Raw genomic sequence first — 15,000 nt, forward strand, 5'->3', positions numbered from 1 at the left:
AATTCGACAACACTTACCAACTCACACAACTCCCTTTGCCTTTCACACAGGCGTTCATACATGTGCCGCCCTGTGATTGTGCTCTGGAGGGTTGATAATATCTGCAGGCGAGTTTCCTCACTGGAGATCACGAAGTATTCCAGCATTAAACACAGGATCTATGGATAAGGAACGGGCAATCGGAAATGGGTAAATGAAGGGAGGGATATGATGCGAGGGATGGTGGAACAATGGACAGAGAAAGTAGGACAAAGGAAGCGAATGTATTTTGTTTGGCAAAAGCTAACCTCTGTCATGGTGGTGTTTCCACGCAGGGCCAACAGGAGACAGGACCCCAACTTGTTGTCAGCTAGTGAGAGCAGAAACTTTCTTGTCTTGTAACAAGAGCACATGAGGATACGCACCTGTACGGCATAGCATCACACAGCCACACTGCATCAAATATCTAATTCGATACACACCCTCAAGAGAAGAAAATGATTCGATCAAGATGCAATGAGGTAAAGCAGCAATTCAATCAGGGATCTTATGGCAAAATCAGAAAGGTGAAGAAATGTAAATTAAAAAAAAAAGATAAATAAATAAACCAGCCACTTCAATTGACTTGTTCTGCCAGGACCACAGAACTTTACCATGGATGCAAATAACTCTCCGTCATCATCACAGGCAATGCCACCTGGGCTGTACAACTGGAACCAGCCATCCTTTCCAGCACGGACGCTAAACAGACACGAGTGCACCTGGATGCAAGAAGTGGAACACAGGGGTGATGGGAAAAGTACAAAAATCAATGGGATGTTTTGGATGGACATACGTACGCCCACATGCATACGTACAAACGAAAACAGACTCTTACAGCTTAAATGGTCAATTAGCTGATCAGATATATCCTAATTGCATGTTAATAAGATGTATTGGAAACCTCAATTTAGGACTGCCAAGACAATGTTTAGCAGGGTCCATTTTTTTCCCCACCATCAAATGTGTTTTATTTCTCATTTATTTATTTGATTAATAACCTTTTTCCTTTTTCTTCACCAGCCCCACAACCTACAGCCCTCCAGACAGAAGTCCACCACCCATTCTCATCATCATAATGAGAATCCTAACATTCCCCGAGCCACCAGTTGGCACACTCAAGTTTAAATTGAAGTCTCTGTGTTCAGGCCATCTGGCGGAGTGTGAACACCGGCATCCCCAGGTTTGAATCCGGTAGGGCCTGGCATGGTGTTCATCACACTAACCTGTGCGGGAAGACCCCAATTGATTTCCGTTGCCTCAACCACCAAACTGAGTGGTGGCTAGCCAGTTGGGGCAATATCGTGGTCGAGTGGTTAAGCCACAAATATGGTTTTCAATTTGGTTGCACATGCTGAAAATGTGTCTGTGTGTATGTTTATATTGTTGTGGAAATGACCATAAAGGGTAACGGGGCAAAGGAAGACAAGTTATTTCATGAGTAAATGTCGAACACAAGTGTTTGGTTTCTGTGCAGAACAATAGAACATGTGTTCAGAGGCAGAGTAAACCCTTATGTAATGTGTACATCCCAAACATTAATCCTTTAAATGCTCCCCTATTAGTCCTTTATATAATTTCCCTTCGTAATCTGTATCTGTGCTTTTTAATGGATCGTTCACAGCTCCGCATACCAGTAAATCCCCCCTCCCAAGGAAGATGAAAGCAAGGCCGTGCAACTGTGCATAAAGGCAAGAAATAAGCCAGGGAATGAAACTCTTGAAGCCGCTCAAAGCCATGAGGAACCGGACACAGCTGGAAGCTGCAAATAGTTAACGTGCAATGCCGAGAGCAAAGACCCAATCACGTCTCTCACATCTCACTTGGTTGCTTTATGTAGCTTTCTTTGGGTGGAAGAGCATGGGGGTCAATTATGGAAATCCTAGCCAGCTGGGATAATTGATGAGGTGAGGTAAGAGCAGATTGGTTATGCCCTCCAATTACGGGTGAGACGTGATTGGGTCTTGTTATTTATACGTTAACTGCTATTGGCATTGCACAAGGTACATGCTTGGGAACCTCAGTGCTGTGAGTTTGTCTGCACTGTCGCTGATGACTCACAAACAAGTGATGGTCCAGCAACTGAGGAGACATGGAACATTTGGATTCTCATGTATGTGCTGTTTGTGAATGCCTACAATTGATTAGGTGAGCCGATATGTTATTTCCTCCAGTTAAAAGTGAGGAGAGGCATGATTGGGTTTTATATTGTATATTGTAACGTGAAAGTGTGTGTGTGTGTGGGGGGGGGTTGATGATCCAAAGTTATAATGCAGTAAGAATATGGTCTGGACTGTGTGTTTTGCTTAGCGTAGATTTACTCTTATTAATAGGGAAAATGTCAGAATAAGTCATCTTGTTAAACATGATGCTGAGGAGGCAGCGTATGTAATTTATAGACAGGAAAGCTAAGGATACGATTGTATGTGTAAAAATCTCCTGTTCGTGAGTGAGACGGCACACGGGTTTGGCCTGGTTGGCTGTATGGCCCTGGAGAGGGATGGAAGACTATTTATTGGAGCTGCCCTGCATGGCAGAATGGCCCTGATGATGGCACCTCCAACAAGCAGCAGACAGCCAATCAATCATGGGATCTGCAGCAGGTTAAGGCAGTCCCAGAGTCCACAAGGGCTGTAGCCACGCTTGCATGCACGAGTTGGACCTTGGACTTCAACCGAGAAACTCATCTATACATTTCTCTCTCTATATTGTTGTGGTTCTGAAAAACCACATGCCTCCAAAGCAATGGCACACAACATACAGCGATTCCAAGGCTGTTATTTCAATAGTAAGTGTATTAGTTAGCCCTTTCCATATGTCTCATGAGTAAATGAGAAAGATACGTTGCATGGGACTCTTTCAGTTAGGTCTCCTTAACCTTCAACCTTTGCAGTCTTCCACCCCTTTTCGTTCACAAGAAGCACATAAGCAAGCATGCACACAAACCAATATGATCCAAGTGAGCAGCACAGTGAGTGGCACATATGCATTTGCACGCCAATTTTCCATTCAAAATTGCGTGCCAAATCTCAACTGCCGTCTCACCTCAGACCTTCATTCTGCTCACCATACGATACCACGCCCAAAACCACTTCATAGGACTACTAAAAATTCCCGCAACAACCCGTGCTTACATATTTTTTGACAAACGCAACCATTATTGACAACTTCATAACAAGGAATTTCCACCTCTTCGCCACAACATACTCCTACCTCACTACAAATGCCACGTGTTCCTATTTCTCTACAACCGCCGCAACTGCCACATTCATCGAACACTAACCACAGCCTCGAGGGATGCCGAGGAGACAAAGGTCAGGTCATTTGGGGGCATAACTCAAAGCATAAACTTGCACTGGAGCTCGGTTAAGGATCTATGGGTAGCGCAGGGATTTCCCTAAAATCCCACGTTTGAATGGAGGCCAGCACACGTTCAGGGCCAGAGAGCACCTCCAAAAAACATGGCCTTATGTAATAGTCGGACCTTTTATGCATGGCCCTGTTGGTGAACGACTGAGCTGTTTTTCGCATTCAGGGCCTGGCTACGACCGCTATAGACCAAAATGGAAGCTCAATTTTGCCAAGAGCCTTGTTTGATCCGACTTTTTGGCTTCTCCCTCGTCCAGGGCTCATAAAAAGAGCGAACGCAGCTCATTTCGGACAGATCGCCGGGGACAGAGCTGGAGAGAATTTCCTTCAAGAGAACTCGCCGAGGAGCAGAACTCGACAGACCTCGGACCACGCTGGGGAGACGGGTGGCACGGGAAAACAAGTGCCGGCGCTGAGCGAGGGGTGCCGTGAGTCAGCATGACCAGGCATGTGGTCACGTGTTGTTGCTACGAGCCGGGGCTGCGCTCATTCCATCGTAGCTAAATTAGGCTGCATCCCGCAGCGACACTTACACATACAGATTCTTATACGATTACGATAGGGTCTTTTCTCTCACGCATCCTTCTTCAACCATCTATTCCTCGTCTACTGTAGATGCAAAAGAACAATCAACACAGGCAAGCCCGACCAATTGTTCTTTTCAGAACAAATCCAAGAGCGAGCCAAACTGACCTGCACCTCACATTCTTTCTGACACCATACTCCACCCCACGTTGCATTTCACTTGCACCTTTCAAATACGCACCCGAGACACCCTCAGTATTTCTCCCTCCTCCCCCTTTCCTCAGTGTTCTTGGTTGCACAGGTCTGCCGACCACACCTCAACTGCTTCCATCTCTCTGGGCTCTCTACTTTTCCGTGTGTGTGTGTGTGTGTGTGTGTGTGTGTGTGTGTGTGTGTGTGTGTGTGTGTGTGTGTGTGTGTGTGTGTGTGTGTGTGATGGCGCCTGTCGAAGCACAAGTTAAGACTGCAGAAGAATATTCGGGATAACTCTGCACTGTCTTCTTTTGTAAATATTGCATGCCTTTTCTGCACCCCACTATTTCCTTGCTTCCCCTGCTGTACATTTGCAATAAATCCCATACTGTGCCACATAACTTTCCTCACTCTTTGTTTAAATAAATGTGCTTGTCACAAATGTACCCAGCTCATTTTTGTCTTTTCCTCCATTGGTATGGGATGACCCGCACCTCAGTTTAGCTGGGACGTTATTCCCCAAAATCTGTTAAATAGCTGGTGCATACTTGGCAGCTCTGCTCGGCTGCACCTGGTCTGGTAAGTAACACAAGTACGTACCGAGGGCGCGATTTCCCGATGAGGATATCACGTGTTCTTTGGTAAAGAGTTATCCTAGGGTCCTCCATCTGACAAGTAATCAAGTTATGGGCATTCGTGATCAATTAGTGACCCACAGCGACACTAAGTTATTCGTGTGCGATGACCTGCGATTCCCGGTGAGTCCGGAGAAGAACCCGAGACAGCCCCTCCCTCGTGGTTCCCCTGCGACAATATTTTATACATACATACATATACATATACATATATATATATATATATATATATATATATATATATGTATATGTATCTTTCTCTTCCTCCCAACTCCTCTCTCTCCTTTTCTTTTCTTTGTTTGTGTCGTCAAAACAGGGAGGACTGTTCTCTGGAGATGTGGATGCCGCCTCAATTCCTCATCTCCACCGCATTGCTCCTGCCACCCTTCCCTCGCAAGAGTGTAGTGTGTTTTGTGTCCCGTTTTTGTCCCATAATCCCATAACTGGGTTTGGATTGTTTATTCCTTTATCATTGTATCCAAGTTTGCAGGTCCCATCATCCATATTTGTCTGTTGACTGCTTGGTTCGTTCTGTCCGATTTAGTGTCTTGTCTACACTTATCCCAGTATTTTTTCCTCCAATAAACCCCATTTTAATTACAAGAAAGGTTTTTCCCATCTTTTGTCTCACATGTGCATGCGCCACTGGCAAATTCATCTTAATTGAGAATAACCGTGGGGAATCGAAAGGTATATCCGAGCGCAGGGCAATTCGTATTTGAACGCAGTTTAGGTTGTCTATGGGATTAAAGATCATTTCGCATTTGTGAGCCTCTGACGTGACTATATATATGTAATCACATACACATGCAATCGGTATTAACGATCATGGCAGAGATGATCTCTGCAGGCCAGCTAAGAGGTAGGGAGGCCATATGGAGATAGAATTGAGAGGAATCTAAAATAAAGCGAGAGCAAATAACCTGGCATGCCAAATACCCTTCAGAATTTGGAGTGAATTTGGCTACACCTGCTCAAAGCACAGGCTTATTCAACTTAAAGATGCAGGAGGATCGACCCATGAATCAAAATTAAACAATTTCAATAAGCAGGTTTAATAAAAAATAGGAACGTGGAGATCAATAACAAATAATGAAGAAATTACGACGGGGAGACATACTTATTCCGAATAAAATACAGATGGGATCGGCACCTTCTTACAAATTATTCATTACACACAACAGTCACACACAGGGTGATAGGAAGGCAGGAAGAAGGGGAAATTGCAAAAAGATAGGTGGAAGTAGTACTGTGGAGCACTTCCCATCTCCTAAGAGGGTGCTTAGCATGTTGTGGCTTGCAGAGATCACAAGTTGCAAGCTCTCAACTCAAAGTCCCTTCGGATTGTGGCGGCGAGCCCATGACATGATTTTCCCGAATGAGGGTGAATGACGTGGCTTTTTCACCTCCACAGCAACGATCTCCTCTGTGGCTCACTGAGAACTGCCCACTCTGCCACGCTGTTGCGGCAACTGGTTTCTTCTCTCCGTTCCGAGAACTCCAAATTAAATTTGCTGGGACACGGCAAGTGATCAATGGAGTGGTGTAATGCATCACGCACTGTAAGTCGTCACATTTCCAGACAAACCCTCGGACTTCAATAACCATTGGCCAAAACGCCGAGTCGAACAATGGACGAATGACTGTCCATTTAACGTCCCGCACATAGCGTCATGCAGAACAAGCACATACAACAACAACTCCGCACTGGAGTGATGCTTTAAAAAGGGGAGGGGCAGCTGGGGAGGGGAGGGTAATTAGCATAATTTATAGAACATTCATTAGTGAAACAACAAATAGGGATAAAAGGAATGGCAGGGTACCATATGGACACTTGATATCTGGCAATGATAATTGACGGAATTAAATGAGACAGTTAATGTAAACAAACACATTAGGAGACAGCCAACTGATGGACATATTTATTACCTCTGCCACCGAAGGTGAAGGAGGTTATGTTTTCACCCCTCTCTGTTTGCTTGTCCATCTGTTTGTGTGCAGGATATCTCAAAAAGTTGTGAACTGATTCGGATGAAACTTGGTGGACAGGTTGAGTGTATGACAAGGACCAATTGATTTGATTTGGTGAAGATCTGAATCTGAATACGAGAATTATTTATTTTTTTAACTGATTCTTCACCATTGAGAGATTGGGCCAAAAACTATATGTCGCATGATGTTTTGAAAAACGTATTGGGCCCGATATGTTCTCGTGGATCAGGCATTACGGGGCGGAGGTATGCGCTCTACCGAGTGCAGTTGTAGTTTATTTTATCATTACTGCTGTTTCTGTTGAGCTTCGTTATAATTGAAAGTACTTGTGTTAAACCCTCTGTATGGAGGCACCTCCTTTCCTGCTATTGGGATAGTTAAGAACATGTATGGGGATCAAGAAGTGTAATGAGGCATGGGTGGCAATGTGGTGGTGGTGATGGTGGTGGGGGGGGGGCAGTTCAAGTGAAGAAAGAAGATGCAAATGTTGCCAAGAGCAAAGGATATGCAAGTTAAAAAATAAATAAATAAATAAAAGTGGTCAGCGTCAGAGGGTGACATCACCTCTTGCCGGGGATCCTCAGCAAAATGTTTTATCACGTACTTCAGCTCTCTGAGAGAAAACAGGGAATCGAGAAGCAAGATCATCAACAATAAGAATAAAGGTGTTCAAGTTTGTGAACACCATTATACAATGTGTTCAAACTCTCATGGAGAAGCTTTTACATCAACAACATGCACAGCAAAGACAGAGATATCAATGCACTTTTACATCAATTACAAGGACAGAATAGACAACTGACAAATCAATATCATATTGCAATATACTAAACCATAAACACTGTAATTACATGCACTTTGTGAACTTGCACTTACTTTGTAAACTTGCGATGTGCCAGTGCCCTACAAAAAAAACAAACAAAAGAATATTGGACCAATTAAATGGTGTATTAAAGTTGAAATCTTGGCAGATTAACACAGTTGCTTGCTCTTTTTAAGGTTACAGTGGCAACATTAATTCCCATTCAACTCGCAAATGCCTGAAACCGCCAGCAGAACATCTTCCGAAGATGAAGTGCTTCAAGCTGCTGCCTCTCCAGAAGAATTATGTCAGAACGACAGTTTTAAGAATACTCTTGTCAATTTGGATTCCAACATAGGGAGGCCAACAGTTTAGAAGCCACATCGTAACTGCAGTCACTTATGAAAGTTTGTTCAGAGTTTACTTTTCACCCGGTAGTAAAACAGGAAGGACTACAAGTTCTGTATTCAATAATCTTGTCCATGCGGAAACACATTTGCATTATTTACTCAAATGCAATACTTTTAAAAGTTAAAAGCACAACACTCACTCATGAGGGAAGGGGATTGGTTGGAGCAGACTGGCAAGGGCTGGCCTCCAGTCTTCATAATCGGAGCTGGAGGAGTAAGTGGTGGGGTTTAATAGCTGTTCTGAAGCTTTGGTAATAAAGACAAGTAATCACCACTGGTTCTTCATGAGGAGGGAGATAAAGGATAAATATGGACCGGTACACATTGAGGTAGCCGCAGCTGGGCGGCGACAGGGGGAGCCGGAGAGGGGCGGCGACAGGGGGAGCGATAGAGGGAGCTGTAGATGGACAGCGACAGAGGGAGCTGTAGATATGTGGACAGAGGAGGCTGAAGAGATGTTGATAGAGGGAGCTGTAGATGTCGAGAGAGAAGACATAAGTGGTGTTACTCACAGGGTCTTCAGGATCTGCACATAGCACACCAGCACACCCTCTGCATGCAGACTCAGTTTGATTGGAACCGGGGTAGAGCTCAGAGGAACCAGCAGCCGGTCGATCAGACTCGGCTCACCACCCCCATCATTATTATTGTCCACAGAGGTGTGGAAATCGAGCCCGGCCAGTCTGTCATCATTCTTGGTGTGGCAAACAGAGACACGGGGAGCCATTGGAGCGGCAGAGACAAAAATAGACACAGGTGGCTGGTTCTCCTTGTCGGAAAAGCGAGGGCCCGAAGAATCATTGGGAGGAAGGAATTGAGGAGTGTTACTCTGCTTGCGGTGGTGACCGTGTTGTTGCTGGGAGCCGGCACGGATCTCCTTGAGGCTTGGCGAGTTGTCTCGGCTACGGTAAACAAACAGAGGGACACTTGAGTGATCTTGGATTCAGCTCAAGGATTTTAATTTTAATAATCAGCTCCCACTACCAACAACAAAAACAATGCGATGATGTAAATCATAGCTGGCTCGGCTATAACCTACTCAACATCAAGCACATCAGCAGCCAACCACAGGACAATGGCTGAGGTGGTGAAAAAAATCTTTCAGACTCAGCATAGAACTGTGCATTTTGTAAGTCATGAAAAATAAGTATTGAAAAAAGGTTAGCGAGTTCATACAATACCCAATGAATACCAGAACCAGACTCGATCACGAGACACCAAAAAATAGTCTCAGTCCCACATTAAATCACTTGGGAGTGAATGTTCAATGTATCAGAATGCTCCTTTTCCCTTTCAAACTCACCACATACTTTTCTCCCACTTGCTTGAGAATTACCAAATACCTCTTTGTAATCACCTTAATGCCACGATGTCTTAGGAAGGCACCACTTTTTATCTCTCAGCCCCCACTCCCTGTCAGTTGTCATGAGAGTTCGTTCCACCCTCTCATTACGCGTCCTTGCCCATTCAAGACATGATGTCACTGCTAAAAGTACCTATTAATTTCATGGCACGAGAGGTCGCATGTGGACAAACTTCATAAGACAAAATGATGAGAGGATTTAAGATGCAGTGCTTGGATGCATGTACAGAGGGATAAAACAACTAATTGTTTTCCTTGAAAAGTAATTTCTTGTTCATTGAAAAAAAAACACGATGCAATAGAGCTCCTAAATACAGGAGGATACAAATTAACTTAGGCCTTAAAACAAATTGTCAGCAATAATAAAAATCGACACCATTTGTGGTGGGTTTCTGGTACCACGCATACCCTGCAAGTTCTCGATACACGCCAGCTCCATGCCCCAGTGCACACATCACCTCTCATTACGTAAGCTAGTTCAATCACAGCCACTTGTGCTCAACATTTCTTGCACACACAGGTTACAAGTGCCTTGCTTTAGGATATTTGGCCGAGGCCGAATATAATCTAAAGCAAGGCACCCTGCAACCCATGCCGAGAGAAGAAAGACTTTTTGGAATGCCGGCCATATTTTCCGTCCAATCAAGTTTTTCCTTTTTTCCAACATGGCTGCCACACCATATAACCAATGACGTCATAATTATCATCAAAACATCCTACACGAGTCGTCACTCCGATGGTGAAAATTTTGTGTCAATCGGATAAGCGGTTGCAGAGAAAACAGAGAAAATGAGTATGGACGTACAGACAAACAGAAAACAAATCGTCACAGGTGACCGTCAGCGGAGGCATAAAAACATAATCCTAGTGTGGCAGGAGACTGTCACCTTAAAGGCTGTGAGTGAGGCTGGACTAAATACAGTTTGACAAAGGACTGGATAAAACTGTTGTTATGAAGGAGTTAGTTGGGACAAAAATCTATTCATAAAGGCATTAGAAAATCCTTTGCAACACCAGCAAATGTTGAGCATGGGCTAATGTACGAGGGTAGATGCCTGATGGGCAATTAAACATGATTGTATAGCTTCGTCTTCTTCACTCGTGTGCAACACAAGGCTTTGGGGTGACATCAATGACTGAGCCCTGATGGCTGTGCCGCTGATGCAGTGCCATCTGCTGGTTCGGGCAGGACTTTGGAATTTGTTCAGGGTGCCGGCGATAGCTCGCCAATTCTTCGCGAAGGACACCATGGGATATTTAATGTCCACCTACGAATGCTAGCAGATGGGACGCCCGTTTAACGTCCATTCGAGGGCTGGCACACACACATTGATGAATCGCTCTGCCTGTGAAACACCAGAGACAGTTAAAAGCTGGGTCGGGATTCAAACCCAGGCTACACATCTTAGAGGTGAGTGCGTACTTCTAGGCCTTACCGTTGGCCCCCTGTATAGCCAAGAACAATGCCAGTTATAAGAGGCAGCAAAAGGACAGCACATCTGTACCTATTGATGAAGTCTTCATAGCAGGCATATATGGCAGCAAGGCAGACAGCGACTAGGTTAGGGAGCACGCGAGGATGTGGACAGCGCACTGCTGGACCATGCATGCTGTTGAGCAGAAGACAACATTGGTTTAAAAATAAAAATACAAGGTGGTTTTTGTTGCAAGCCATTAGGTATAATCAAAATAAACTTCACCATCTGCTGAGACAAAACAAATGTAAAACAGTGCACGGCATGTTACACAGAACAAGTGTTGCTGGGAATTGTTCTTAAGCACAATCAATGGATATGTTGGCCATGCTTCGAGTCTTCGATGATGCATACCCAAATTAAACAGTTACATTTTATAAGAATCATTGATTCTATTCTTGCATTATCAATATATAGCTTGATGTGATGGAGACTTCTGAGCATGGTGAAGTCAGGGAAGGGAAAAAAGTTGCGTTTCCAACAACTATGTGTGGTGGGAGTAAAGAAATACTTAGTGAACGAGAGAGTTTATGGAACACCTTATCCCACATAATCTTGAGAAAAAGACATGAGAAGGGTCTTTTCAACTCTTGCTTTTGAGTTTCTGACCACGATCTATATTAGCTTTGTTCGTGAACTTTTAATTACAGGTGTGATGGTGACTATAGAAAGCCGATGGGTCAAACAAAACAGTCCCGAGCTGAACATTCTGCCAACTCTTCTCGGAGAAAACGAAGATTTTGCAACAAACCGAGAAAAATATCCACTCAAACAAAAAGATCTTTTGGACAAAGATTGCTGTGATCACATCGCTAGGTACCACCATTTTGTCTGAATCTCACTGTTTCTCCACCCTCAGAGCATGTGGCAAATATGATTGGATGAGACCGCGTAAACTTTTGCCCAAGTACGACTAAACCGAAGGTTTTTGGAAATGCCAACAAGGCGATTTGTGTTCTACAGTGTTCAAATATATAATTCAATTGAAATAAAAGTTTCAATGGATGTAGAAAGAAAGGAAAAAAAAAAAGAAGCATTTTTTCCAGAAGTTTTTCGTTGTTGATGCACTGTCTTTTGCACCACCTCATCTAACCCTTGAAATTAGATATTTGAGCTCATTGTTTGTGTCCTTTATGATGTCCCTAAAAACAGTACTTTCCTGTTTGGAATGATTTTAAATTTTGTTTGACTGCCGGTGTAAAAATTTTTTTTAACCTTACTCTTCTGTGCCCATGCACGTTCGAGACGACATTCCATAAAATGTGAAATTCAGAGACAAAGTACTGTAAATATAAACTGCAGATTTGTATTCCAATTTGTGTACAGTGTTCAAAATACAAAATTCAATTGGAATCAAGTAGTTTCTCGATCATAGACTGATGTCTGCAGACAAAGACAGACAGAGAGAGTGAACCAATTGCTGAACCCTGCTTTGTGCGGCACACGCAGGGTAACGAGACATTGATCGAACAACCACATGGCTTCAACACTCCAACATAATAAACAAGCCGATGAAAAAGGTTTAAACTTTATATTTTATGTTATACAAGATTCAGCTGATAGTGCTTTGAGAAGAGCTGCTTCTTTTTATTTATGACATGTTGTTTCTCCTCTCCCAACAATGGATGGAGACCCACAATGTCAGACATGAGATCAGGGCTGTCTCTCTGGACATATCTCATGCTTATGATACTACAGTCTGGCATCCTGCCTTGCTCTCCAAACTGTGCCTATGGCATTAAAGGCCAACTCCACACATGGCTTACTGTACTCTCGTAGCCAACATGTAGCACTCAATGGAATCCTTTCACCTCCTTTCCCTGTCAAGGCTGGTGTGCCCAAGGCAGTGTTCTGGGCCGAGTTATTTCCTGATCTTCATAAATGATCTTTCTGACTCTCTGGAAAAATACCCTTTATCTATTTGCTGATGACTCCACCCTCTGCCATGACATCCCTCATCCTTCACACAGGCAGGCTGCAGCCTCTTCCCTCTCTTCAGACCTTTAAAAAAAAGAAAAAGACACAAGCTGGTCAAGCACTTGGAATATGCCTTTTAATCCTGACAAATCACACTCACACCATCTCTCTCTCTCTGAAAGAACCGTCTGGCAACCACCTCTCCTCCCCCCACCCCCCAATCTATTTTCACAGCAATGCTCTTGAGGAAGTTCAGTCATTCAAACTCCTGGGTCTTACTATCAGCTATGATCTTTCTTGGGCAAACGACATTTCAAAATTAGCCTTCAAAGGCAGCTGCCAACTGGACATCCTCTGTCATACAAAGTCCTTCCTTGGGACACCTGAATTCCTATCTACCTACGAGGCCTTCATCCGCAGCTTAATGTAGTATGACGATCTCTTCTGGGCTGGCTCCCCTGCCTCACATCTTGCTCAGCTTGATGCCGTGGAAACCAAGGCTTTCGAGATCGTTGGAATCTCCCGCACTGCAGCTGAGTGGATGGGTTTATCACTTTGCCATCGCAGACAGGTTGGTGGCCTCTCTGTTTTACAACACCTCCTTCCTGGTCTTGCACCCTTTGCTCTTTCAGTGCTGTCCCCCCAGGTTTATGCAGTGCTCACATGGTCCACCATCAAGCTCCTTCCAGTGAAACTACTTAAATCCAGGATCAAAACTCACCTCCACTAATTTGTTCCTCTTTTTTCCTGCCAATGTCATCAACATCATTCTTCCCTCCAGGTCTTCAAGACAGCTGTTCACCACCATCACAGATTGTCCCCAATCCTTAACCATGATATTTTCTACCCTCATTAACCCCACCCAAATCCCTCCTTCCAATTTTCCAGTTTTCCTCCCTTGGAGTTTCCTTCTGTGTAAATTTTGGTCACCCCATGCATGCATCTTTACCTCCACCACCACAGGTGGAAGGAGGTTGTTTTTATCCCTGTCTGTTTGTTTGTTTGTGTGCAGGATATCTCAAAAAGTTGTGAACTGATTCGGATGAAACTTGGTGGACAGGTTGAGTGTATGACAAGGACCAATTGATTTGATTTGGTGAAGATCTGAATCTGAATACGAGAATTATTTATTTTTTCAAGTGATTCTTCACCATTGAGAGATAGGGGCAAAAATTATATATAGCATGTGATATTTCAAAAATGGATTGGGCCCGATATGTTCTCATGGATCAGGCGTTGCATGGCGGAGGTATGTGCTCTCCCGGGTACACTTCTAGTTTGTGTCCTGTTTTTACCTGTTCACCGTACGAGCTCTTCCATGAGCCTCGACCGTATACCAAAAAAAAAAAACAGAGAAGAGACAAAATAATTAAATATATTCGGATTTTGCCCATTTTATCCGGTGTTCTACCAGTTCACCGACGTAGATCAACAATAGTTATTCATTCTATTTGTATTGGGCTTTTTCCCCATAGAGGGGTATATCAGTCAAATATCAAAAAATTATATATATATATATATATATATATATATATATATATATATATATATATATATATATATATATATATATATATATATATATATATATATATATATATATATAAAATATATATATACCCACCTAAACTGAATCACAAATTGAACCAAATACATTCCTTCCATAGAACATAAAGCTACATTACAGATGAAGGATAAAGTTCAACCAACAGGTGGGGCATAATAAAACGTTGACAAACGAAAGATGCTAGTTTACCAGAGAACTCTACCTAATGTCGAATGAAAGGCCCACTTGAAAGTCACCCCAACGTAAGCCGTCAATCCAAAGAGACCCTAGTTTGTTCATGAAATGCAATTTATTGTTCATAAGGAGACTCTTGATGGAATAATAAAACAACTAAACAGCTGATTAAACGACAAGGATGGGTGACAGTGGAAGAACAAACCTTTGGATGAACTTTGTAACCACCTGTTCACCGCCATTGAGACCGTTCAATGCCAATATGTACTCCTGAGTGAACAGCCGCAGCCTTGGACACTTCCCAAAGTCCTGCAGGATTTGGGATGAAGTAGTGGTGAATACCGTGTTGTTAGCAACTCAAGAACAATTTTGGGATTTGGACAAGAGAACAGCACAAGCAATGCAATGTTCACCAATGTACATGCAGTGCTGGACTGCAACATTATCAATGGCAGATTAAAATAAAATAAAAAAACTCACCAAGTACAAATTCCATGCACACATGTAGCGTACGTACAAAGTCAACAAACTCACCATGTTGTGCTTTAGTATTCGCTGGAT

The 15,000-nt window shown here is 43.4% G+C and overlaps 1 protein-coding gene across 2 annotated transcripts in view; it reads right to left on the reverse strand.

Annotated features, from left to right (window-relative positions):
• Nucleotides 1-15,000, reverse strand: part of CMIP (c-Maf inducing protein) — a 70,914-nt gene that overhangs the window by 9,997 nt on the left and 45,917 nt on the right. For both annotated transcript variants that reach the window (XM_085856663.1, XM_085856664.1), the window contains exons 7-16: nt 14,974-15,000; nt 14,645-14,748; nt 10,812-10,916; nt 8,456-8,845; nt 8,084-8,149; nt 7,608-7,634; nt 7,296-7,344; nt 633-740; nt 288-404; nt 18-158 (exon numbers count right to left, since the gene is read on the reverse strand). The exon at nt 14,974-15,000 is cut by the window's right edge and continues 54 nt beyond it. In XM_085856663.1, the coding sequence (XP_085712789.1) occupies nt 18-158; nt 288-404; nt 633-740; nt 7,296-7,344; nt 7,608-7,634; nt 8,084-8,149; nt 8,456-8,845; nt 10,812-10,916; nt 14,645-14,748; nt 14,974-15,000 (1,134 nt within the window). The remainder of the gene's footprint in view (nt 1-17; nt 159-287; nt 405-632; nt 741-7,295; nt 7,345-7,607; nt 7,635-8,083; nt 8,150-8,455; nt 8,846-10,811; nt 10,917-14,644; nt 14,749-14,973) is intronic.

Source organism: Eptatretus burgeri, chromosome 15, assembly GCF_056783735.1.
Source record: "Eptatretus burgeri isolate ZD-2024b chromosome 15, Ebu_testis_v1, whole genome shotgun sequence".
Classification (NCBI taxonomy): Eukaryota; Metazoa; Chordata; class Myxini; order Myxiniformes; family Myxinidae; genus Eptatretus; species Eptatretus burgeri.